At 43.8% G+C, this 27,532-nt stretch overlaps 1 protein-coding gene across 1 annotated transcript; it reads right to left on the bottom strand.

The window, feature by feature from the left end:
* Nucleotides 1-40: 40 nt before the first annotated feature.
* SYDE2 (synapse defective Rho GTPase homolog 2) lies at nucleotides 41-27,526 on the bottom strand. The gene is made up of 7 exons (XM_063165778.1): nucleotides 27,418-27,526; nucleotides 23,346-24,038; nucleotides 13,771-14,870; nucleotides 10,454-10,580; nucleotides 5,728-5,909; nucleotides 4,635-4,866; nucleotides 41-2,516 (listed from the first exon to the last, which is right to left on the bottom strand). Exons 1-7 carry the CDS (start codon nucleotides 27,524-27,526, stop codon nucleotides 2,014-2,016), a joined length of 2,946 nt encoding a protein of 981 aa, XP_063021848.1. The 3' UTR covers nucleotides 41-2,013.
* Nucleotides 27,527-27,532: the final 6 nt, after the last annotated feature.

Here is a 27,532-nt window from a genome sequence, read left to right as displayed (position 1 = left end):
TTGGACAGGTTTAAATAATCACAAGCTAGGCACAGACAGATTTTGTTCTTAATTCAAATTTTATTTAGAATTTAAATTTATAGTTTAAAAAGTATGCACATTCTGTAGGTATAAAAGTTTAAAAAAATACATCAATTTATTGATAAATGCTTCAGGTTAAATTTACATTTTCATTCATATCATTATATTGCAATAATTGTTTTGCATCTTTTAACACTTATAAAAATAAATTAGTGAGATCGACTAACCCATTGGAACCATGCTAAAATAATTCCTTAGAAAAGAGGGGTGAAGTTTGCCACAGTAATTCTTAATTCCTTGCTACTGTAAATAAATAACTCTTCAATTAAGGAGTATAAGGAAATACAGGTTAGCAGAAAAGCACTTACCCACAGGGTGAATGGAAAGCCATGGTGGGATGTCAAAAATCGTACCAAAAAAATGTAGAATTAATTTCTACCCTGCCAGCTGGCAGCAACTGACCTCTGAAAATACCAAAGCTTTCTCAGCCCCACCAGCCCAAATCCCCCCTTCCCTGGGGGTGTGTATGTGACCTGTAGAGGACAAGGAATGACTCTGTACATCCTTTTGGTTAGAAGGACTATCAAAACACCTCTATACAATTTGGTGACTATTTTTACCTGAATCAAGAATGTGTTTCCTTAACAGGAAATGTTTAATGGCTCACCATAAATGACTTAGAGATAAAAGAGGCTCTGACCAGATGGTGATAGCTGAATTTAATAAGGTCACAGTGAACTGCAATCCCACCCAAACTCCCCAGAAGTAATATCATTCCACCCCTTCAACCTCATGTGACAATTCTGGCTTCCATTTTAGGGAGAGTAATTTAAAAAGAAAAAAAAAAAAGTAACTGGCTTGGTGCTGAACTTGTATCTTGTATCTCCAGAGCCACAACCCTTTAGAGAGGGCTCAAATGCATCTAACTATCAGCAGTAGCCAAGAGTACCACAAGAAGAATACATGAAACTCTGGAAAGAGAAAAACGTACCAAAACATCAAAAAACAAAGCAAGATGTTATAAAGAAAAAACAAAAAATATTTTTTGAAAAGTAAATACCTTCCAGACCTTCTTTATATGTGAAAAAAACCATGGAGGAAGAAACAAACAATGAAGAAAAAAAAAAAAACCAAACCAAACAAACAGAGAAAGGGTGATGTGTGTGTGTGTGAAAGTTAATAGTCAACACCTGCAAACGGCTGTTCCTGCAATACACAAGGTCATTTACATTAATCATTCACCCTACCTTCTCTCTGGCCATGTTTCTGTGCATAAATCAAATGCAATGTATTACCCAAAGGGTAACCTTGTCCTGGCATCACTGAACATTCTTCCTGGAAATGGGAACATTTCATAATTTTGAGACCTTTCCTTTACAAAGATGGCTACAGACACATGCACATTTATACATAGATATATACAAACAAGGTTAGAAAAATATTTATTTTTGCTTGTTTAAATAATTACTGAAAAGTGTTAATACAGTAATACGTTAATATTTGTACAATTAAAACTTTATATATAAATATTATATAAAGCATTTTTCATAGCAGCCATTGCATATATAGTAAAACAAGTCTATCTGAAGTCCCTGCTGCAAAACTCAGGCCAAGCAGCGTTCATCCTCTTCTGAGAGGAACATCTGTACCAGAGCCAGGAGTTCAGGAATGAGGAATTCTGCTGCCACTGCCAGCAGAGATGTTGCTTTATCTTCTACCAGGTACTGCCCAGGCCACCTAAGTGCATAGTGTTTTTGGGGAGAAACGTCACTATGTGGAATCACATTACAGCCTAAGCTTGGCTCCAACACAAATCAGGACAACACCTTCCAGGAGAAAGGCAGAAACATTATGGAATGGCTTCAAATGTGCTAACACAAGGTGGGCCATGGCCTTACCACGGGGTGCTCAGGGGCACCATCACTCCTCACTCAGCCAGGGAAGCCCAACACGGGGCACGGAGGCACAAGGAGATGTCGTGCAGGACAGGATTTAATAACTCATATTTAGTTTGTTTTTATTGAGTTCCCTTTCCAGGTTTCCTATGAGAGTATCAATACTTTCCTGCAGGTCCTTGAGGTGTGCTCTGTGATCCACTGCAGAGTCCATGGCTGGCACCGCCAGGCAGCTCCCACAGGGGAGGTCTGTGGGGCCGGGCTGCGGGCGTCCCGCGGGGCCGTCCGGCTCCTCGGCCCTGCCGCTGTCCTCCCCGCTCTCCGTGCCCTCGGAAGGGACATCATCATAGTCTGCCTCCCCCAGGCAGTCCCTGGGGCTTAACAGGTAGTTCTCCCCACAGCTGCTCCAGTCCCCAGCATAGCGGTTGCTGGACGGGCTGTCGAGGCCGGCTGGCCTCGGTCTGAGCACCCCCGACATGTCGGCACTGCTCAGATTCAGCACCTGCGGTCTCTGCCTCTTGGGCCTCAGGTAATTCAGGCAGGAGGAGTGCTCAGGAAACACACTCAGATGCGCTGGCTCTTTGGCAGGCGAGTGATGAACTAGAAGAGAGAAGTTAAACCAGTCACAACGGAACCCATGCTGCAAGACAAAAGTCCATGGCAGCTGCCCACTGTCATCCCTCGATGTCCCACTAAGCATGCACAAATACATGCAATCTTACAGCCAACACACTGCACACTTTTTGCCATTGTTTGATATAAAATAATTAGGAAAAACTACTTTTTTCCTAATTTGAAGATTCATGCCAGATTCAAATTACAGTAGAGAAGCCTTTCTAAAAGTAGAAACTCCCAGAACACCAATTAAATTCATTTTATGAATTAATCACCATTCAGCTCTGGTCAAAGAAAAGCAAACTGCTCAGTTCACACACTTCACCCAGGCTAAGGAGTAACAGAAAGCAGGCACAGCAAAAGAGGTTAAAACACGACAAAAAAACACCTCTGAGAAACCCCTAGAGAAGTTGACAACACATTGAGCTGAGCTCTCGTGCTTCTCTTGTGCCCTGATGCTCTGTGCTACTGAAGGAGCTCCCCTGCAGTAATTTCTCTGGGCAGCACAAGCAGAGGAACACTCACACGGGTTTGCTGGCAGGGTTGCCTGAGCTCACAACTGCCCAGCACAGTCCCTGACAGGCTCCTCTGCTGTGACCTGCTGCCCAAGGCAAACAGCACTGCTCTGATCACTGCCCTGGGCCTAGTAAGTATCTGAGCTGCAAAACTTCTGGTTTATACACACCACTGCTTCTTGTAATGAGCAGCACAGACTTCCTATTCCCATTGACCACTGAAAAGGCAGTGCACACAAACCCATGCAGCTCACCACGTGAGCCCCTCCTTGTTAGACTCCCCACACGCAAGCACAAAGCTTCAGTCCTGAAATGTGCCCAATCCTTCTCCTTCTGGACCCACAGTAAGGCCTCTCCAGGGGATTTTGCTTTATGTCTTGCACAGTAACAAGCAATAACTCTCACTGCTTTCCCCCCCCTTACTATAACAAACCTCTTCTGTTTAGACTGTGCTCCATTAAGCAAAGGGCCATGGGTTAACAATAACTTGCCAGTGTTACACGGGCTGGCCAAACAAGGCCTATTTGTTTTCGCCTGGAAATATACGGAAATTGAAGGATTGCACAACACGTTGGTTATCAAGCTGTCTCAAACTCCAGGAGATTAAATATAAGGGACCAGACTGTGATCCTTCCATTCAATCCAAGTGTGCTGTTCACACTGTGTGGTATTCACCTACTCAGGTCTCTGCATTTGTGTTTTACCTCTCTTTTAACACAATATCCTGCACAGTTCTTGCAAGCCAAGGGATAGGACTCAGCTTTTTCTTCTAAGTGAAGGAAAACTCCACTACTTACCCTACTCCTACCCTCTTAGGGCAATACACACTCCCATGGGCAGAGCTGCATCCACTTGGTTTTGCAGCCCACAGCAGCCATGCCATAACCCATGCCCAGGGTTTCAGGATTAGTTTCTGCACAGTGCTTGCTGCCCAAACAGCTCTTGGTCTCCCTCTTCCTCCACCTACATGCCCCACCTCTCCTGCATAGACTCACTCATCTAACTGAAAGCTTCTATTCATTTTTGGTGATCAGCAGCTTTGGAGCTGCCCACCTGCAGCTGACAAGTGAGCAGCAGCACCTTCAGTCACCTCAAACCCATCATGGAGTAGCAACATTTTTCCTTATTCAAAGCTCTGCAAAAACAAGTAGAAGTTGCAGACCCCTTACTCTAAGGATATCTTCAACTCTGCCAAACTACAAGAATGGAAATGAATTAACCCTATCAGGTCAAAGCTGAAGAGCAGGGGAAAAAAATCCTACACTTCTCTAATATAGATGTGGAAACTTGAATGTCACTGAGTTAGTGTTTTCTACTGTCTTTGCTCACATAAATTCTTCACTATTTCTTTCATTATACTCAAACACTGCCATATGGTAAGAAAGTAATTAAAGCAACAAACTTCCCATTTAGCAAAGTGCCCAAATAGAAACTGTCATCATTTCTTTTGATTAACAGTGATGCCACAGTAACTCACATTTTAAGAATTCTGATACTGCTCAATCATCCTGTGAATTAATGTACAGTGTCACACAGTGCAAACACACAGCAATGGTTTGATTTTTTTTCCTTGATCAGATGAAAGTACCTGGCCACAGCTGCAGTAAATAGTGAAGAACCTCTATGTGCTTTTTGAAGTCCAGGGCAGTAGCAAGCTCCTCTGAGTCTGTGAAGACTCTGTTGTTATGGTTGGTGGTCTCCTGCCTCTGGCTCAGTAACACAGGGCCAAAGCACACAGCTAAATTCTGGCACGTCATCTTATTCACTTCGTGGTAAGAAGCCACCAGCTTCAGGTGATCCAACAGCATCTTCAGGGTAGCCTAAAGAAACAAAATACTGCTCAGGAAACCAAACACTAGACAACAGTGGAGCTGGTCACAGCTCTAGAGGGAAAAGATCAAGGCTGATAGCTCTGGTTTTACCACCAACACTCATCAACAGAACATCCAAGTGCTGAATTAGAAAAGTTGTATTTGACTATGACAGAGCAGACCAATTAAGAGAGAATTTCTGGTAAGACTCAGTTTGTTTCTTATCTAAACTCATTTTCACACGGATGAGTTTTCTCACAATACATCAGGAAGGGAGGAGAAGCTGCAGAAGCAGTAGAGATGATCCAGGTACATTAGAAAATAAAGAAACCCTCGAGATGATGTCAGCATCTGAACAAGCTTCCAGGTAATTCCAGATACTGTGCAGGCCCCTTGCTCCCTCTCTCCCCCCCCCCAGAAGGGGCTGTAGTTTGTGGTGCTACACAGGAATTTGGCAGGTAACAGTGCACAGCTCTCTGCACAGCAAGGGAAGCAAAGGCTTTATTGCACATACTTAAGAAACAGGAATGGATTTGCCCAGGTAATTCCAACACACAGATCAGAGAGCTCTGCAGAAGTGGAGCAGGACAACACATGGGAATTATCATTTATCTGATCTTGTAAAAGTAGAGATCACAGCCATTCATTCAGTTTTAAAGAAACAATTTAAAACGAAAACTAGAGCAAGTCCAGCAATGCAGACCCTCCAATTCATTGCAGCATGGAACTATTTCACACATGTGGAGCATCACAAATGCAAGTGAACCACTTGATCTGATAAATAGTTCTGAGACATTTTATATCCAGTGTGAAAATGTTCCTTTAGTTTCTGAAGCTTGTGATTTACTTGAATGTGCTAACACGACTCACCTTCTCAACATCTGGCAGGCAATCCAGAAGGGCTGCTGTGTGCTCAGAGTCACTTGGGTCATTCTCACAACCACTGGCTGTCATTTTCAAGGGATTTTTCACCATTGCATCCAACACTGCTTCATAGAGCTGCTTGGTTATCAGGGGAGAGGGCAGCTCTCGCAGATAATCCTTTAGGACACCTAATGGGACACAACAGCTGCCTTTAACAAGCTGCAGATTCCCTTTGCAGCAATTTTTGGGAGCATTAAAGTACATCAACTGCACTCATTACACAAGAAAATCTTCTGTGTCAGTGCCAAACCTGGCACTCAGGAGTGAGGGATGGGAGGACAGCACCAAAAGGGCACAGCAAAGAGGGGCAGGAGCACAGGGCTGCTGCATGTGCAGCAGTGAGGACACTGGGCACCAGGTGAGCATCTCCCCAAGCTTCCCTCCCAAGCTTCCCTCCTTCAGGGTGAGGGGAGGCAAGGAAAGGACTCAGAGCAGTCCACCAGCAGAGTATTCAAGGAAAGGAGCTCCTACAAACATCAAAGTCCAGCTTTTATACAAGCCTATCAGTTAGTTTTTCTTTTCTGTTTATTTTCAGCTATAAAATGATGAGCAAACATCCCAGTGCGAGGGGCACATACAGCAAAGCACATGGTGCCTTCTCACCCAGCCAAGAGAGAGAGCCACCAGCCCCCTGCTGCCCCAGCACACCACTGCCTCCAGCTGTGACAGATGTGATCCACATCTCCGGGAGGCACTGCCTCAAGTGCCCAGCACCGAGCCCTCCCTGGGGCACAGAAATACTGCAGTGTTTCTGCAGCTGGGTGTGCTGGGACAGCGGCTGTTTCAGCGACTGCAACAACCAGGCAAGCACCTCATTAACACCTGTTCTTTCCAAAGAGGAATTGAGGTTTGCATTCTTGTAAGCTGGCTTTGGAACCTGGCTGATCCTTCATTTTGAGAGGGGTTTCAGTGATAAAATAACCCAAAATATTAAGGCTTCTAACAGCAGTCTCTGGAAAGGGCATTGCAGGCTGCTATCGAGGACCAATATCCAATACAACCAACAAAAAATTGAAGGAAACAAGTCTGCTTCCCAGCAGTTTTCATTTTCCTTAAAAATTTGCTTTCTGTGCCATAAATATCTACTAATTTTAGCTAGATCACAACTGCATTTAAGTACTTTGTTAGGAAGAAATGCTGGACTAAAAGAAGCTGTTCAAAAGTAGGTACTGCAGTTAACAAAGCAGCCTGTCCTCCAAACAGGTAAAGTTTGAAAGGCAGATTTTTTTAGCAGGCCCTCCTCACAACCTTGTAAAATCTCACATCACAGCAATTACCATCACACTGTGCCATTTAACAAAGCAACAGTTTTCATCAACTCAAGCCTGTGTAACGGAGCTGTAAAATGAACTGTACAGGGTGGGCTTTGTTACAAGGCAGTTTCTAACAAAGTACAGGGAACAGAAGTTAACATTTTGTCCTTCACGTGCAGAACGCATGCAAGAGTTGTCTTCTACCTATATAAATATTTTTATTTAAAAAAGAATCCTGCCCTTGCAGCAGTGCCCTGAACCTGAGCTGCCCAATCACCTCCTGCTGCAGCACAGCCGTGGGCAGCCAGGCAAAAGCAGCTCTGCAGACACCACAAGGCCTCCAGGAGCTCACTCTGTGCTCAAAATGGGAACATCCCCTCAGGAACACAAAATATGACAACAACCAATTTTTCCTGAAAAAATATTTCCCCTGGTGTTTTGGTGGGATTTTTTTGTTTGCTTTAAAAAGAATATGCACTTTTGGTACTTCTCCACTAAAGTGGCTAGTTTTGGTTTAGTAACTTACTCATATTCCTCCCTTCCCACCAAATATTTTTTCTTCCCTGAATTTAGAGGCTGAGGTTCCCTATGTGGATTAGCTGGTTAAAATATTTATGAAACAAATGTGGCAGATGCTGATGCTGTACAACATGATCTGGGATATTTTCCTTTTTTCATAAGCAAAATATTAGCAAGAGATGCTGACTTCTATCAAGATCTCTGTTTCAGTTGTGCTTTTTTTGGAGGCAGAGGCTGAAATCAAAACCAGCTTACAGTAGGAAATTATATGTTCTAATCAAATTAGCTTATACTAAACACAACTGTCTATTAATAATTATTTAGCAGGAATTCCTGCAATAGCATCCACAATCATAGGACTGCCACCTGCCAAAGGACTTTCTCCTGTCCAACTCCAGATAACAGGATGGTTTGAGGGCCATGAATGCCCCCTGACCTTTCTAAATCCTTTTGCCATTCACTCAGCTAAATTAGCCCTCTAAGAGGCTGCTGTTATTTTTTTTCCATCAATCTACGCTTCCTGCCGCTGCCAGCCCACTAGCACATTCCTCTTGACACAACCACACACAACAAATTTAGACAGAGAGCAGAAATTGCCATCCACTTCATTAATTCCTCATTTTTCTGACCCACTGAACTGTTAAGAGCATTGCAAGCTTTATGCAGAGATATGAATTCACGTGGATGCCAAGAGACACGATGCAACATGGCTACAGGTCAGTTCCATGAACTGCCTGCACGCCTCAGTTTGGTCCATGAGCCCACTTCATTGTGTGTCAGCTTGTGCCAATCCCAAGAGTATTTCTCACTCAAGATTTAATAATTGATGTTCTTTAGTCTTTGGAGAGCTGTCAAAAAAAATATTATTCATCTTTTTGGAAAGGAGCGCTACTCAAATTTCAAAAAGGACATAAGGCAGCACTTCTCTGCAAATCAGCCAAGATTTATGCTGAGGATTCATATTCTGTGGAACACATGTTTTGGCTGATAGAAGTATGAATCATGTGCATCAGCCTCAGCATTAAGTAATCAGGGGAAACATTCCCTCTCAACCCAACTCCCTAAGCACATGCAGTGAGTTTTGTGGGCTCTCTTATTCCTGGCACTAGGCACAGTGGCTAACTCAGCTGTCCACAAAACTGCAGTTTCCCCTGTCAATCCACAGCAGGCAGCTTCCCATAACTGGAGTGGCTGCATTTGGCCAGTGGAAGGTACAGATGCCAAGAGCCCTTCCCTCCCTGCTCCCCAGCCCACAGAGCCCCCACAGTCAGTCCCTGCAGCACAACGCTGACACAGGCACTGCAGGCACCTGCACAGCACAGCTGCAGGGCTACCAGGGCAAAGAAGCTGCTTTTCAGTGTAATTCCTTACAACTCTTTTCCCTTGTAAGGAAAGCAGCATGTAAGCTAGCTCTTGCAAGAGAAGGCAAACTAAAGGACACCCAATAGACTTTCTGTAAGGCAGAAAACAAAGCTGTGGTCTTTTCACTCTTGCAATGCAAACTCTGGATGCAAAATGATTTCATGGAACAATCTGATATTAGAAGTTCTCACCATTTTTTCTCATTAATTTATTTGTAAAGAGAAGAAAATGACCCAGTTTAAAAGATCATTTATACTTTTTACCTTTACTGGACACCCCATTTATAAAAACTGTATAACATCAGAGTGAAACTGGTGGGTTAAAGGCTGGACTTGATGATCTTAAAGGTCTTTTCAACTTAACAATTCTATGATTCTATAAATACAAGTTTCTGATGCTGACAATGCTGGTACTTATGAACAACACTGAACACACAGCAAAATCAGCCAAGGCAAGTAAGGCAAGCTGACTGGCTGCACACCCTGAACCAAGAGGTTTATGGAACTCAGTAAATGTCATCGGGTAGCATCTTCTGATATGTTGTATCATTATAAAATGTAATTAATAAAATTAATTCCCAGTACATTGAAATGAAATAAACCTCCAAACAGGGTATAACTCTTCTATACAGCTGGATGTTGGCTATTACATGAAAGGGTTTTGGCACAGAAAATTTACACCCCAACTACTGTTACAATTTCCATCCCTTGATATACAGGCAGTGAATGCTTCTGACTAATTTCTCAGAGCAACTGGCTTACTCAGTGATGCCTGAAATTAGATCAACTTTAGCTTACATCAAATATCAATAGTTATAAAACTGTTCCAGTTTTTAGCAAACCAGAAAAACCTCAACAACTGACTTCAGTTCTGCAGTGCAACTCCTGTGAAGAGAGCCATGTAAGGAGCTGATGCAGACAGGCTGCCCAAGAGCAGCCTTACCTCTGCCTGGAGCTTGCTGAGTGACACCAAGTGAAGGGCCACTCCAGGGAGCAGGAGAAAGCCCAGCAAGGTTTTAAAAAAGCAGTGATCAAATGAAGGCACTTTCCTGCAGTTCTAACTAGCCTGCACAATACAATGGGAAATCTGCTTCCGTATCTCCTGCAGTCTCCAACATAAAGGGGAGAACAGCTGGTCCAAGGCAGCCCTGGGTCACGTGGTGAGGATCCACAGCAGAGCAGAGAGGCCTGATCACAACCAAGCTTCTCCAGATCTTCTCCAATACAAACCAATGGCAGAGGTTTAACCAGCTCCAGGACCCCAGCTCCTTTCAGACTCCCACTGCCCTCTGTACCTGGTGGAACAGCTACTGAAAACAGGTCTTTCCATGTCTTCCCCTCCCTAAAAATCACTGCTACTTCATCCATACTTACACATCCCCAAAGTAACCGCACTCATTCCCACCCAGCTTTCAGCAGAAGTTAAAAGCTTGTTAAAATGACAACAGAAAAAGAGTTCAAAGCACAATTTCCCCCTTTTAAAGGTACGTGAGGAACATGGCACAACTCTGTTGGAAGAAAAGCAAGTCAATGTGTTACCTGTTATGACATTAATATCTGGGTACTGGCTCTCACAGAGAGTAACAGCCTTGCTGTCCCTCTCAAACGCTTCTCGAAGCTCCTTCTTCACCGCTGCCGAGCCACAGAGCCGGTACAGCCCCACCACCTGCAAGCACAAAGCACAGCCATGTCAGCCCTGCCTGCCTGGGGACCAGTCACTGCACCCTGTGCTGGGCCACCAGAGAGCCCAGCAGCAGCAGCACTGTGTGCTGGGCCACCAGAGAGCCTGAGAGCAGCAGCAGCTGGTGACTGCACCCTGTGCTGTGCCACCAGAGAGCCCAGCAGCAGCAGTGGTGACTGCACCCTGTGCTGGGCCATCAGAGAGCCCAGCAGCAGCAGTGGTGACTGCACCCTGTGCTGGGCCATCAGGGAGCCCAGCAGCAGCAGCTGGTGATGCCCTGTGTGCTGTGCCATCAGGGAGCCCAGCAGCAGCAGCTGGTGATGCCCTATGTGCTGTGCCATCAGAGAGCCCAGCAGCAGCAGTGGTGACTGCACCCTGTGCTGGGCCATCAGAGAGCCCAGCAGCAGCAGCTGGTGATGCCCTGTGTGCTGTGCCATCAGGGAGCCCAGCAGCAGCAGCTGGTGATGCCCTGTGTGCTGTGCCATCAGAGAGCCCAGCAGCAGCAGCTGGTGACTGCACCCTGTGCTGTGCCATCAGGGAGCCCAGCAGCAGCAGCTGGTGACTGCACCCTGTGCTGTGCCATCAGAGAGCCCAGCAGCAGCAGCTGTTTGGGAATGCAGCTGGGCTTGCACAGTTAGGCTGGGCCATCACCCCACACAGGACCAGACACCTCCCAGGACACAGGAGCTGAGAGCACTCAGAGAAGGATGCTCCTGTGTTCTCAACAGTCCACGTGCTGAGCAGTGTTTTTTTGATGTAACGTGAGTCCTAAATTGGAATGGCTTAATGTTTTGCTTTTATGCAGAATCAGGAAAGAAATACAGATTAAGTATATATTTGCTTCTCACCCTACTTATGCAGATCATTATTTTTCCTGGCATAATTGTTTGATTATACAAAATAGAATTCAAACATCAGCAGAAAGAAGTGAGAAGTGTTTAGAGCTTTATGTAAGCAAAATTGCAGTACAAATACAGTCATTAATCATCAGCAGAAGAAAAAGTCACACAACTGACTCCATACTAAAAATGGGCAAAGTTACAAATCAATTAATATACCAACACAAACCCAAAATAAGTGAAAGCATTTTCCTACAGTATTATATTATATAGTAAAAAATAAAAAATTTTGTTTTATACCCTTAACCAATTTCAAGAAAATTATGACTACTCCATTATTACACCTATAAGTTGTTGTTTTAAAAGTTGATAAGATGCTGACTTCCATGTGTTTCAAATTATATTAAATTTTTTCTGCAAAACAGCTATTATTTAGCATACTTAAGGTGACAGGAGTGAAACCTGCACCACTCCTCAACTAAATGGCCATTTAAATCATGCACTTTCATGTATTGAAATTTTCCATTTTATCATTATTTTCATCAGCACCATTTATGTAAAGTACTACTATGATCTTACAAAACTAATTCTTAGAAATATTAATTTTATTTTAATTAGTATTATGGGCAGGTGTATTGAGCAGTAAAAGATTAATTCAAAACTACCATGGACTCAATACAAAAAATTATCCAAAACCAAGCCAAACAAAAGAACCCCACCTGTACTGTTTTAAAACCATGAGAATGAAGGTATGAAAGCAAAAGCATTTTTCTGATCATATAATAATTGGAAAGTTACCCAATGGAATTTGTATCCCCCATTCTCAAGACCAAATATGACCTAGTATATGCCTAAGAAAATTTCTTTTAAAACTTTAACGTTTCCTAATGCCACATCTGAAATTCAGGTGGAGATTATGCACCATGACAGTATTTCTAGTCTATAGGAAAGTCAAAAAGTCACACAAGCATGTGGTTAAAAGAAGAAGTTAACAGTATATTTTGCAGGTTTGGTTCTCTCTGTGCAAATACAAAAATAGATTTCATGCTTGTTGCGGTGCGAAAAGCATCAAGTACATTCAGATAACTCAAATCCCAATTGCTTCATTACCAGTGTTGCCTTGATTACCCAATATCATTTGCATGACTAGGTGCTAATAAACCCATAATAAAGTGCTGAAACCATAGGACACATATACTAGAAAGAATAAAACTTCTCTTTTCCAGTAATTGCATGTTAGGAGAAGTACCCACAAGAAAAATCACACAGCTAATACCAATGATGACTTTCAGCAAAAGAGCCACGCGGAAGTTCCATTTCCCTCTATAGTTCATGACCTGGGTTATAAACAGCAGAGCTAATCTCATCACACCTGCAAGCACATCCAACCTGTCAGCAATTTAAAATAGTAACACTGGTAGGTGTGACTACTTCTCAGTTTCACCTGAGTGAGAACAGGTGCAAAAGACAAGGAGGGCTCACGTACGCTGTGGAACACCAGGCAAGAGTCCTCCCACCAGCTTCAAACTAATTGCCACGGGGAACATCTGAGCTTAAGACTGTGCATAGTCCTTCTTAACAGACCTCTTGTCTAGCACCCATAACCAGTGATGTTTTTCCATACCTCATTTCTCACGCATATTTTTATTCATTAGATTACATCAACCAATAATGGGATGAAAAAAAAAACCACTGGGCACTTTTGCTTTGCAGCACTCCCAATTTTGAGGACAACCTGTAGAAAGACAAGGAGCAGTGGTGTGAGGAAAGAACTAATTCAGCCCCTCAGGGACTCACCCTAATGCTGTGTACAAAGTGGTGACAGAGATGGGTCTCAGGCACACTGGCTTCAGACTGCACCAAAAGATTGGCTCACTGCGTCCCTGCACAGAGTGTCTCAGCTTTGGGTCTGAGCAAACACTCCACCATATCATTTTGGCATTTAGATGTGTGTCCCTACAGACTGACCCATGTCTCAGGGGTCAGACAATCTCAAGTTCTCAGCTGATCTCTGCTTTCCAAGGGTGACTCTACACACTGGGGGCTGCAGATTTGTTTCACGAACCCCACTCCTAAAGCTCTGCTGGGAGCAGTTCCTGTGAGCAAGTGTACTTCTCCTCTACAAAGGCCAAGCTGGAAGTGCTGACTGCACACAGTCCTGTTATTCTTCCAACATTACAATAGCCAGTGTTCAATACACACAAGAGCAAAGGAAAAAAAATTGACTTGTAAAGACGTTTTTAATTACCCCCATTTCCACTCGCTATTTACACAGCAACAACAGCTATCTCTACACAGAAATATTGACAAAAGAGATTAAAAAATATGCACAGTACCTGACAGCCTCTCTTTTCAATCTCCAGAATGCATTTCTGCAACAAAAGTGGCACCATCAAGCCTGCATTTTCCTTCTCTACAACTTTCCGAGCATCCACCCCAAACATCACAGGCTCACGGTCTGTGTCAAGGCCATCAAGAGAGTTTTCCCACTGCTCCATGAGTGACAGCTTGACATAAATAAGCCCCCTGGGCTCCAGCTTGACAGCCAGCTGATGTGTTTTGGTGACCCGAAAGAGAGTGGGAAGAGCCACAGTTCCATGACAACACACTCTGTTTTTCCGTGGGGTGGGTTCCCAGCTGAACACCACCAGCTTTAAGTGCTGAGCATTTTCGATTTCTATGTTGAATGTGTGGTCCATGTCAAGAAATGTTGTCCTACATGTGAGCAGGGCAGTCCTTGCTTTGTTTACTGAGTCAACCTGTATTGCACAAAAGACATCTTTTGAGTCTATTCGTGGTGGCTTTAAGTCTTCAGCACCATAAAAGTGAATGCTCATGAGTCCAGAGATGTACTGAGAGCACTTGGGTTGATCAGAAAAGTTGTAGTGTCTGAAGGCATCGATATCTATTTCAGGTTTACCACTGTTACTTGGAAGGCTCTCCTTTCCTTTCCCACACTTGGTGTCATGTCTGTGTTTACCTGATTTTGTTATAAGTTCAGGAGAGTCACCATCACTGAGGTAACCACCTTTGTTGAAGGATTTGGAGCTCCTCAAGCTCTTCTTTTTGTAGGTGTGTTGTGAGGACACACTGCTGTCAAGATGGTAACGGCTTATGACATTCCTGCTGGCAGCTGTGGTGGAGTTTCCAGAAGAAGGCAAAGACACTGTATGGCTTGTATCCCGGCAGCTACTTTTCAGCAGGGAGGGATGATTATCTGAACTACTATGGCTTGAACTTCCCTTCACACTCAGCTTCCTGCTCAGCTCTGGCAGCTTTTTCATTTTCATGGAAAGCTTTCTCACAGTCCTGGGAGATTTAATTCTATCAGGGAAAGGCCAGTTGATTGATCCGCTTTTTTTCAGGGGACTGGGACTTGGAGGAGAAACCTCTGTGGAGGGTATATCAGGTTTGCGTGCAAGAGCAGCTCCAAACCCTTTAGAAGGAAAGAAAAGGAATAATCATTTTCAAACTGCAATTCTCAGCAATGAAAAAATAAAACTTCAACTTGGGGAGAACATGTATGATTTGTCATAACCTGGTAAGTACAATTCCTTCAGACACCCTTCACTCATTCACTCAGATGTTCACAAGTGTTCAGAAAGCTGCGCTCTGCTGACTCGTTCAGCTAAACTTGGCAATTCACTGTCAAAAGCCAGATTTGTTCTGCTTTATGGAGATGAAAGGGCCAGAAACTTCATATAAACAAATGAGCAATTGCACCCGCTGCATTCAGCTCGAGCCACTTGTGCTGCATCCCCCAGACAAGCACACACAGCCACATTCCTGGGGCATAAGTGCAAGGAAACCAGACTGAAAAAATCCTGGAAATATGGCAAAGGCACCCTTGTCTGCAGAGCAGTTAGCTACACAGCCAACACATCAGCACTGCCACTCTAATGTCTAGAGGAAGGACACTTGTCTCTAGGAAAGAATGTGGCTCTTTGTGTCCTTCTATTACCTCAAAGAGCCCTAAATCTCTCCTGTGTAGATGCAGGCAGTCTCACACCTTTTCTTTCATTCTTCTCAGCCTCTCCTTTCTACAGCATGATGTAAGATTTATTCCTTCCAAAAGCTGCATCCTGCACTGCCTCATTTCACTGCTTGCCAGCAACCTTCCATGTTTCCTGGCACTACCACCCCACAAGAGTTTTTAAAGTTAGACAGCTCCCAAGTGACATCCTCACAGGAAATCACCCCCCTTTCAAGGTACCAAAAAGGAAAAAAAATATGTAACAGCAAGCACTGATGCTAAAAAGAGCAAAAGAAAAAAATCCAAACCAACAACACTTCCTCAATTTAGCAGCAAAGAATAGTTAATTAAGGAACACAATTAGATATAAGCCAGTATTGCACACAGACAGGAACCTGTGGCTCACCTCATGCTCTAATACCCAAGAAAATGCAAATACCAAGTTTTGCTTAAGTCATTCTCACTTTTACCAGCATGAGGCAGCAATAACTGTAGGAAAATTGATCAATTTACCTTAGTTAAGAAACAATGCAGAAGGGAAGCTGAGGGAAAAATGATAGATATTAATAAAATTACATTATTACTTTCACTTAGAGTCACTTTTCCTCCCCTTAAGAAAAAAAGAGTGCCTCTTGCTAGCAACAGCCATCCCATCACCATTTTCAAATGTTAGCAGCTCCCAAGAGGACTGGGCAGCCTCGCCTGTGCAGGCTGGGGTTCTACAGAGCCCCTAAACACACCAACTCTGTGTGAAGCAATTAGTCCAGGCAGCTCACAGAGACTCAAACACCTTTATCCATCCATCATTCCCCTTTGCTAGCCACAGAAAAGGAGATTGCTTACAGCATATAAAAAGACAGAAAGAAGGGTTGTTTTCACAATACGCTTAGTAAACCATACTTTAAAGGAGTTTCTCCTTCTGATTTGCCAAGGACTTACTACTTTAATTCTAAACTAACCACTTCAAGTCCACAGCAAGTGATTCTTACAAGTGCTTTGTGCATTCAAATTAATTTTCACCACTGGACTGTAATGTACTTTTTATACTTCACCAAGCCTTAACAGCTAAATCAAGCAATCTGGTCTTTGACCAAAGTCATCTGCTGTGGTTTTGGTTCCCTCGCCCCCTTCCAAGAAAAATCCTACAAAGGCTAGCTCTAGTCTCAATAGAAGTTTGGATTAAGTAAGTTTTGCAGACGGTGGCTTAAAAGAGTACCTTTAGAAAAGGAAGTTTCAGTTACGAAGAATAATGCATAGAATCTGTTTTCCAGAGGAACAGAAGAAAATTCATTTAATCCTGCATCTCATGGAAGCAGTTCCCTTGTAGGGGCAGGGCTATTTCTAGCACGCCTGCTGTGCTTTTCTGGCAAGCAGCTAGTTAGAAATGTGGTGTTTGATAAAGGCAGACAAAGCCTTCCCTTGTACTGCAAATCACCGCACGGTCCCACTGGTGGGCTGGCGTGGAGCGCTCTATAGCAATCACTGCCACACTGCAGCCTCTAACATTAATCTCCCCTTTCTGTCAAAACTCTCTGGCACAGGCTTGCAAAAGCAAGCCAGCAAATTAAACTTCCCCCACCCCAACTCATTAAAACCAAAGAGTCACTCTAACACTATGACTTTTCTGTGTCCAACTTATGCTGCGTTCAGCAGCAAACAGTTAAAGTGAAATATGCGGCTGGAGGAAACTCAACAGTGGAGCATTATGCAGGATGGTATTCCCATCAGCACTGAGCCACATGTTGTTCCACTAAAGCCAGCAATGTGCTGAGGTATGCACGCAATTTTAAAAGAGTGTACATGACAGCTCTGAACAAGCTGCAGGAGGAGTTGTAGCACAATCCAGTAACACTTCACTGCCCAGCCTACCCAGCTTTCTCACAAGGATGACAGCAAAACTGAGTTGCACCTCTTTTCTCATCCAAGTTACAAGATTGTGCTGCAAACAGCAGACATTAAAAATATCCTTACAGAGGGGTGACAGAAGACAAAACATAAGAGGCACCTGTTGCACCAGGACAGCACAGGGATGGTCAGTTTTATATACACAGCTGACCATGTGTATGTAATGTTTATATTTTACAGTGAGAACACTCAACCCCTGGAAACACCCAGGGACGCGGTAGAGTCTTCACTCCTGTAGGATTTCAAGCTGCAGCTGCACAGGGTGGGGTAGGTGGTCTCACTTAGGCTCCTTGTTCCTCTGAAGGGTGAGCCAGATGATCATCTGATCCCTCTCCAGCCTGGGCTGTTCTATTATACTGGCTTTAATATATTTGCCTTGTGTCTTCTGACACTTTAGCAGTATGAATACAGAAAAAAAAAAAAAGCTTTTGCAGGACAATGCAATCCAAGTCAAAACAAACAGACACCCTAAATAACAGTGTGTAACATCAGCTGTGGGTTCAGCTTGAGCAGAAAGCCACCCTTTACTTTGCTCAGCACTGTGGCTCTGTGAAAGCAAAGAGCCTTTCCATGGCCACAGAAACACGAAGAGCCCACAGTGCCTCACAAACCAGGCCCCTCTGCCCGCCCATCCATCCAGGTGTCCACAGGACAGTCACCAGTGTCCCCTCACTGCCCCAAGGGAAGAGAGGGCTCAGACTCAAGCATCTCCAACACAGGCCCTGCCAGACATGGGCAGTGATTTAGCACAGTAAACATGCTAGTCTGTCCCTGTTTAATGGACTTTATATGTGTCTGGGCACATTTATCACTGTCACATCCATTGCCAGCAAAACATGCTGTTTTACAGGCACATTTGACTACCCTGTCATATATGCCACATTCCCCATTGCTTAAGATAGGGTTTCTGAGTTCTTTTAAAGTTACTCAGAAAAACTGCAACTTATTTTTGGGGAACAAGTTGAGGTGAATAAGTTGGTCAGAAAGCTATCAGTTGCTTACTACACCAAGCTATTGAAGTATCAAACAGCCACTCTCACACCTAATGGAAATGCTGAGTTAATGCATTAAAAGTGAAAAAGCAGCAAATCAAAATAGAAGAGCCCAAATATCTCAAAACCATTCTTGTAGCAAACAATAGGTGAAAGAGGGATGTTTTTCTGTGGCAGAATCCACAAGAGATACTGAAGTGGATCCTCAGCTGACACACTGCACACCAGCTCTACTGATGTCAAAGGCTGTTAAGTTTCTCAGGTGCAGGCACAGTTCTAGACCTGTCCTGATATAAAACTTCAGAGCAGAACTGTAAATGGCATTGAGAGAACAACTCATGATATATCAAATTGAAGCAACTTCAATTAAGATGTAAGGTAAGCATCACCTCTATCTACATCAGCAACTGGGCAAAAGAAAATTAAAAAACTAAAAAGCACTTTAAAAACTGTGTAAAAAACAATTATTTCTATGTAAATCCTAATTACTTATCTAACTGAATAGAAGAATCTCTGCATTTAACATGTAAAGAAAAGTCTTTTTAACCTCTATATAAATGACTACTTTGACCAATGCAGTCCCTATCTCACATACTGCTTCAGAGTCAAGGAATGGAGAAATTATTAAAATGGTAAAAAAAAAAATCTCAGAATTTTGTAAAGATAGTTTGTTTTCTTTGATTACTATACACACTGATACTAATAAAGTTGTGATGAACTCATCAACTCAGGGATCACTTTTATAGGAGCAAAAGACAGAAAATACATTGCTTAAAATTGAAATGGGAGGTGGTTACAGCACAGCCCCTCCAAGGCTCAGGCATGAGAGGTGAAGGGGGTGACCAGTGCCTGCTCCTCATCCTGGTGGTGATCCTCAGAGCATCCACCATGGGGTATCTCACTGCAGACAGGAGCAAGCACATGTAACAGCACTTTACTGACCAGATTTAAAGAGTTCAGTATCTCCAAAGCAGCATGAGTTTGCTGCAGATGTTTGAAACATCAGTGACCCTGCACAGGAACCACAGGCGGCTCTGCTCAGACCTTGAGCTGCACCAAGGCACTCCAAGGCTGGAGCATGGCAGTGATGCCAGGCACTGCCTGCTCAGGCTGCTCTCATGAACATTTCCTCTCCTCACTGGGTCTCTCATGGCATGAAAAGCAGCTCTGCCCCTATTTACCCATCAGAGGATATTAACAGTTACTCAGGACAAATGAGAAACCGAAAAAGGCAATAACTACTTTGACAGAACTGCTCCCACTCCACAGTGTTACATCCTGTTGTTTCTCTCACCAGCAGGTCTTTATGGCATTGTCACCCCATGAAGCCAAGACAAATGCATGAACGAGCCTCTGACCTCCAAAAGCATGTGCACAAACTCCCCAAAAACCCACCTAAAAACTGGCTTCACCTCTGCAGGAAAAAGAGGGAGCAGAGGGACCTTTCTGCCAAATCCCTAACCATTCTGGTATCTCACACATTGTGCAACTATTTCACATTAATGCACTTCTGTCTTGTGAAACCAAAGCTCCTTGCACTTGAAAAACAGGTAAACCACAAAGCATCTTCCATCTGGGAAATAAGCATTAAATTTCAAAAATAGTAATTGTAACATGTGGAAGGAAAGGTGTAGAAAGCATTTGCTGCCCAGTACACTCTATGTATATTGCTGGAAGCTTGCCTGCAACATGTAAGCATGCAAAATATTTGCATACACTGGCCCCAAAAGATGTATTTGGAAACCAGGATAATGGTCACAGCCTAAGTGGAGAAAGAGCCCTGTAGTTTTAACAGGAATTAAGCCAAGTTCCAGTTGGCACATATCAGGGTTAAGTGGGAATATGGGATCCATCTTCACTTGCCATAACATTGGAAAGAAATTGTTTACAGTGACTCTTACCAGGATTTTCCACCCAGACAACTAACTCAAGTACAATTTTAGTAGCAAAAGCACAATCTAGTTCCTGGCAGCCTTCACTGCACCAATCCTACCAGGATGTCTCTCAGATACATGAGATGATTCCACTCCTTAGGTAGGCACTAACACCAACAGTTATCCTCCCCAAACGCAAAAATATTGTAAATATTGTAAGAAACAGAAGGCACTATTCAGAGCTCTGTGGTGTAAATCTCTCTCAGGAGTCAACATTACAAAGGGATGCTTTTCTTCAATAATTTGCAGATGATACAGCAATAAAAACACACAGTTAAGAGCTCAGTCCTAAAGAGTTATAAAAAAAAATTACTTCAACATTTTACAGTGAAAAAAAATCTCATCTTGCATTTGTAACAAAAAAAAATTCTATTTTTCAATCATAACCATTTTGTCTGTGCAAAAAGACACATAATTAAAAACAGCCTCCAGGGTTCTTTCCACTTAAATTCTTCTCCCACAGACCTAAGACCCTAAGCTGGGCTGTTTCTACATTATTAACTTGGAACCAAGTTACCTTCTTACTCCTATCTTTTGAATGCATGTTATAAAGAAAATGCATTTTTTTTCCCAAGCTCTGCTATAAGAGTGCCTTATTTCTAGTCAGTTTCTTTTTTAAAGCCAACAAGGCTAGAATTATTCACTAAGGAATTACCTGACAAATCCTATTAACATAAATGGCATTTACTGTAGAAAGTAACCAGATTAATACCAGGAGCTAGCAATGTAAATTAAGACTATGGGACAAATTAGCACCTCTACAACTATGATCCATTGTACTGGAAATAGTATTTCCAGTTACAGGAAATACCTATTTGGTGCTCTGTTTAGAAAGACCCACAATAACAGAATTCTATCATTTATTCTTTTCATAAAGAAATCTCCTGTCTAATAAAGACTCAAAAAAAGCAAGCAAAAAGAAAAAAAAAAAAAAAGGCATTACTATTTTCACTCTACAAAGTTGGAAATCCAAGTAAGGCAAAAATTTTAAAGGTAAAATTGTTTCCATTGTCCAAAGAGCAAAATATCAAATGACAAAATAAACAAATATATTTATTTTCTTGGATTTTCTACTGCCCCACTTTTTTCTGTCTGTGCTTCCAGAAATCTAACATTTAGGCTCCAATGCTAACCTGTATTGACATATTATATATGACATCAATAAGAAAGGTAGGCAGACTTTTCCCCAAAGCTTTAATTTCTTATTTGACAGGAGTTACTGCTTAATGTACCAGCTCTCTGCAAACAGAGACATCCATTTCATACCAGCTCTATAATTCAAACAAGGTCCTATCACAAATAAAGTGAAATTGGCCATGGTGCCTTTCATGTAGTAATTTTATATGGATGAGCTGTCATTTTAAATTTGACTGAAAATAACTGTAGATACTTTAACTGGATTAAAAAGAACTAAGCCACTTCTCCATAATAAAGCCAATTACCAAGCAGCAGGGATCCACTTCATCATCAATTAATCTATTCAATGTGATCACCACCCAACACATGGAGAAGGAGAGCTGCATTTGAAGTACCTTAATTAACTAAATGCATAACAAACAATCAGGTGAAATTCGTAACTTCCTCCCAGGTTCAGGAAACATTTAAATCAACAACTTTGCTTTCAGAAATAAATGCATTATGAAAACAAGTTTGACATTTTTCTTCTTACAGGAAGGGACTAACTTCTTTTAAAAAAGAAACAGTCACCCACGTATGGAGAGATTAACCAACTAAGTGGAGGTCAAGCAGTTTGCAGGACACACACAGCTTTCCTAAATAACCACACTTAGTGACCTCTGCAAAGCATCTAGAGCCCCAACAACGACAAAAATCTACCAAAGAACATATTATCTCATCTGTCTTGCAAGCAAATAAAACTGGTCTAGGTATTTAAAACAGCTATAAAGTGAGCTATTTGTCATAAATGCCCAAAAACTTTAACACACTTTGCAACTAAAAATATGCCTGTATCTGCAGCATTTCCATGAAAAGAACAAAATGTGAGCCCCAGAAGACCAAGAGTTTTTTCTTCTTCTGTTAACAGCAGTTGCTCTGGTGCTTTGAAAACAAACCCTGTTCCCAGAAGGAATATCTCTACACCAGGAATCCAGGCACAGCAGCTCCCACTACAAAGGGACGTGGGGCCAGAGACTGCCAGGATGGGGACAACCCAAAAAGAAGTTCCTCCAGAAGGCAATGCACACCTGGGCTCCCACACCAATGTTTCAGGTCCTTTCTGATGAACCAGGCAGAAATACAGGCTCTTAAATGTCAGTGTAAAGTGTAACCTTTCTCCAAAGAAAGAAACCTGGCATTCCCTGTCTCCTGAACTTTATGCTGTTTCTAACTTTGAATAGGACACTAGAGTTAAGGTTGAGATAATATGAGGCACATAAGTAATTAAAAGTAATACCTTTTTGGAAAAGGTTGGGAGAGTTTTTTCTACTTACTTTTGTTTGGTGTGGTTTTATATTTGTTTGGGGTTCTTTAACAGACTGGGAAAAATCCTTAATATGATGCTGAATTCACACACTAATGGAATTATGGAAACGAGACTATCAAACACTCAGCCAAAGATAACAAGGAACAAAGAGACTGCCTTCTGAAAGTGAAAACCACTCTTCTGCAGTCTATTAGATTAGCCTGAGACAGTCAACAAGACAGTAATTACAGAAAGGGACGTGATGAATAGCATTTACATGGTCTACCAAAAGGTCTTTATTAAAAAGTCCCAGACAGCAAGTTAAAGAAACTTCTGCAGACATTAAGTAGCTTTGAGGCAGGAATCCAAGGCCAGGGCTAGACACCAGCTGACAAAGGAAACCCAGTGTGTCCTCACATTACCAGGCTCATTTTGTAAAACCTTTGTCTTCAGTGAGGTGGGGGCCAGAGAGAACCCAGGCCAAGCACACCTGGAGATGCCATGAACAAACTGACTGGGAAACAACTGTGCACTTCTGCACTTAGCAGGCATCAGCCTCACAACCTCAGTCACTTTCAATGCACTCGACATGCACTTCCACCAAAAGTTTACTTGATAACGTAAGAGGCGGAGAAAGAGAAAACAGACATAACCAAGGAACACCTATGTTCCTGGTCAGTCTTACCTGTGGAAGGACACTTGAAGGCAGGATTGTCCTCTGCTGCTGGCACAGCGGGAGCCTTGCAGGCAAACCTCGGCAGGGGCTGCTGCGGGTGTTCCCCGGGCTGGGCGCCATCCGCCGGGCCGCCCTCAGCGGGCTGTGCCGCCCGGCCGCCCCCCGCGCCCTCCGCGGGGCGTGCGGCTCCCTCATGGGGACTCACGGCCGCCCCACAGTCACCCCCGGCGTGGGCTTTGTACCGAACCGATGGGGAGCCCCCAGCAACAAGGCTATTCACAGCAGAAGGGTGCACCCCGGGCAAGTCGGGCTCATCGTCTTCAGGGATGGGGTTGTACCATATTTCTCCTTCATCATCCGCGTCGCCGTCCTCGCCGCAGTCGGGGGCGGCGCTGCCCAGCGCGGCCGGGCCCGGCGGGGCGCAGCTCCGTGCCGGCCTGCACGGAGCCCAGGGCACGGCGGGCTCCGGCAGCGGCACGGGAGACCTGGGCACCGGGACAACGGCCCCGGGCACTTCCTGACAGGCATCTTCTTCTTCCAGGGGAGGAGGGGGCCGCCGGTGGGTGCTCTGCTGCAGCCAGCTGCGTTTCTTGGAAACGGTGATGCTGTTCACCTGCGGCCTGTGCTCGGGCACCTCGCCGGCCTGGGGGCACTCGGGCTCCTTCCTGCTTCTCGAAGCTATGTAAACATTTTCTATGAAATCTGAAGGCAAAAGGAGAGGGAAACACAAATGTTTAGAATATCGTTTGGCTTTTGACAGATGAACACATTTGCTGTCGTATAACACTTGCATCAGACCTCATCCAAAAGGACAAAAGATAAGGTGATATGAGCACAAAATTAGATTTCAGTCCATCAAAGCAGAATATGCACACAGCTAATAAAAAGCTAGGCATGTTTGGCTGTATTTTTAACACCACATAATTTAGATAAATGGCAGTGAGATAGCTCTGCTGAAAGGTCATGCATACTTCCACAGAAATGGCTGCTTTTTTCTGCCAAGTTCAGGTGCAATCGGTCTGAAAAGTTACTACACAGTACTTCTCCAGTTTACTTATGCCAATGAAGAAACAGTCCCAATGTACTGCTTAAATGGCTACAAAATCCCCACATAGATTAATTTCTAGATTTCTGTATAAAGGTGATGATATGTCCTACACCAGAACCTCCAGCCTCCTGTCCTTACCAGCTTTATCCAACAATTAAGACAGAAGCATCCCCTGATTTGGGGGGAATAAAACAAAACACATCATCATGAAAATAAGGAAGGAGAAAGAAGAAATGTAGAGAAGTTTTTAAACAACAAAAATTTCACGCAAGAAGTAAACAAATTCCACTGACTGTTCCCAAAACTTGAGAGTTTCATTGAAGCAACAAACATTTAATTGTCCATGAAAAGTGCTGCTCACACTTGAGCCCCCTGTCAGAGCACAGCCAAGCTCCACTCAGCAGCAGTGCCATACCCCCCTGGCTGCAGCACATTGGGGAGCTGCGACCCCTGCACTAGGACTGGAAGAAAAGCTGCAAACACATCCAAATTAAAATCAGGGAGCAGGTCAGGTAACCCTCATGCTGCTCTGCACACCAGGACAACCCACACTGGGCTCACTCAGCCATTGAGGCTGAATGGGGGTAACTGGGTTCACATAAACAGACAACCTCTTTTCACGTGAAGCATTCTGCAACTGGATATTAGAGATGGAAGCAGCTATTCATTACTGCTTGAACATTATTCTTAGCAAAGAATTATTTTCACACCAATAATGGATGTTAAAATATGGGCACCTTTCTGGAGGACTCATGGAGCAGCTCAGTAAATCCAGCCAAGTTTGCTGTAGAAAGGGAGACATGAAAAAGACTCATTTGAACACCTTCCCTTTGACCCTCTTTTTAGGTTTGTACTTTAATGATAGAAGAGATCCTTGATAAGATCTGAAACACCACCATTTTATTTGATGAAAGATTCATCATTTGGTGATTTTTCAAAAGCATATAGTTTGCTTGTTCAGCTCAACTGCAGTGTTATCACTGTTTGTGATGAGAAGAACTAACTTGTTTCAAAGAATTAACAAAATTAATCATGCTCCTTCTGAAGCCTTTGCACTCCTCCACTGAAGTGCTTTGCTACACTTGGGGCCTAAGTCAGTCAGATAGCAGAATCTGAGGGAAATGTGCATGCAGATGTCTTGTCAAAGTTTCAGTGATTTGGCAGCAATCATGCTCCTTCCCCCACCCACAGCCTGGAAATGGAAGCATGCTGTTGTAATGGTTCCTCCTTACACACTGTCACACTACAATTTCACGTAAGAACTAACCAAAAGGATAGGAAACTAATCTGCAACAGGCACAGGACTATGCCTACGTTTCCAAGAAGTCTCTTTGGGTCAGGGACTTCTCAGGAAGGCATTTTCCTGCCAGTGACAAATATCCCAAAGTCCTTGCTTCATTCCAAGGCTGGTCCCTGCTCTGGCGACATAAATAGATGGAGCATCCGAGAGCTGTATTTCCACAAACAAAAATATCTGCTACTTCCTGCTCTGCTGCACAAACACGGGTCCTTCCGCACTGCTTAGGGCAGGCTGCAATTCCCAAAACAACAGCTCCTGAGCAGCACAGTGTGCCTAAACACACACCCAGGGACACATCTGGTGTGAGCCTCAGGCTGCCCTTCAGCCCGAGCAGCAGAAAACTTTGTTTTCAACATCCACCCAGGTATCTCCATAACGAGCCATCTGCAAAAGCTTAGTGCAGAGCCATCAATGCAGAGCCTCCAGCCTCCTCCGCCAAGGCTGCCCACAGGGACACTCCACCTTCCACAGGACTCAGGACGATCCCAACTCATCAGCCACATGCTGCCAGAGGTCATCAATTGGAAATGCCCACTGAAACTTATCCACATTATACACTTACATCTCCCAGCTGCAGTTTCTGCAATTGCTAGCAGTATTTGCAAGCACTGCTTTGCCTTTATTCGAACTTGGCCCTGATCCTGAAAGCCCTTATGCCTGTGTTTATTTTAGTAACAAACTGGTTCACATGCAAGTATCTGCACAACCAGTGGTTCAATATCACAGAGCTAGTTTTCAATGTTGTTAGCTGTTACAGGAGTGAGTCAATTTTAAATAAATACAAAGCTCTGAGAGACATACAGGTCAGGAACATACCTTTTGTTCTAGAGTAATGCTTCATTCAGAAGAATGCTACCTACTATTAGCATTTTCCTTTACTTATTTAATATTACATTTACTATAGTTAAGACCGTGTCTCCACACAAATACCAAACATGACAACAGTTCCTTTTCAAAAGGCTTCAATATGGTGTTCAAGAAAAAAAAAAAAAGTCAGCTATTTCCTTCACCTTTCACTCCATTGACAGAAAAATTAAATAAATCAGTACTTCAAGTTAAGCTATAATAGTACCAACACGTGTATGCTCAGAAATCAAAGCTACAATGTTTCAACTTTACTGCAGTCAAAGCTGACCTTATGCCAACTCCGTGGGCACAGAAAATACTTCACCACGATCCCATGCCTTGCTTTGCAGATTGCATGGAAGCAGGGAACAGCTTTATCCAGCCTCTCCATATATGGATCAAACAACTCTCAGTTCTTCTGGCAGATATTTAAACACGTTCTCTTTCGCTAAGTTTCCTACCAAAAGTATAAGATACAACTACTATATATTCAAGTGGAACACCGACAAAACTGAAAATTGATCTGTAAGATTCCGAGTGCATCTTTAAAAAGCGAACAAACCAACCGAGCCCAGCGGGCAAACAGCAGCCGAGGAGTGACAAGCAGATGTGGGAGCCAAGACAAGGAGCAGGGACGCGCACCCAGCGCTGGTCGGAGCGCCAGGAGCTCTCGCTTTCACGGAATTCCCGCTCCCAGAAGCAGCGCAGGTAGCGATGGCACGCAGCCGCGGCCGAGGAGCCATCCGCGACCTAAGCTCCCGCCGGCCCCGGAGAGCGGGCACGGAGCATCCCGGTGCCGCGGGAGCCCCCGCCCGGCGCCGGCCGGCAGGTGGAGGAGCAGGAGCGGCCGCGGGCAGGCAGCCGGAGCCTCGCGGCCGAGCACTTACCCTGCGGGGCGCAGACCCCGCCGTGGCGGTGCCCGGCGCCCGCCGCCGCGCCTCGCTGGGACCTTCTGCCCCGCAGCTTGGAGAGCGTCCTGCGGAGCGGTTCGGCCATGCCTGG

Source organism: Melospiza melodia, chromosome 11 (assembly GCF_035770615.1).
Source record: "Melospiza melodia melodia isolate bMelMel2 chromosome 11, bMelMel2.pri, whole genome shotgun sequence".
In the NCBI taxonomy this organism is placed as follows: domain Eukaryota; kingdom Metazoa; phylum Chordata; class Aves; order Passeriformes; family Passerellidae; genus Melospiza; species Melospiza melodia.
This window is presented reverse-complemented; position numbering and strand designations above follow the sequence as displayed.

Excerpts from the sequence above, each read along its gene's own strand:
- SYDE2 (XM_063165778.1), bottom strand. The coding sequence starts at position 27,526 with ATGGCCGAACCGCTCCGCAGGACGCTCTCCAAGCTGCGGGGCAGAAGG. Across the intron at positions 5,910-10,453 it reads AGATATTAATGTCATAACAG|GTGTCCTAAAGGATTATCTG; the intron begins GTAACACATTGA and ends GTGTCCCATTAG. Across the intron at positions 2,517-4,634 it reads TTTACTGCAGCTGTGGCCAG|TTCATCACTCGCCTGCCAAA; the intron begins GTACTTTCATCT and ends TCTCTCTTCTAG.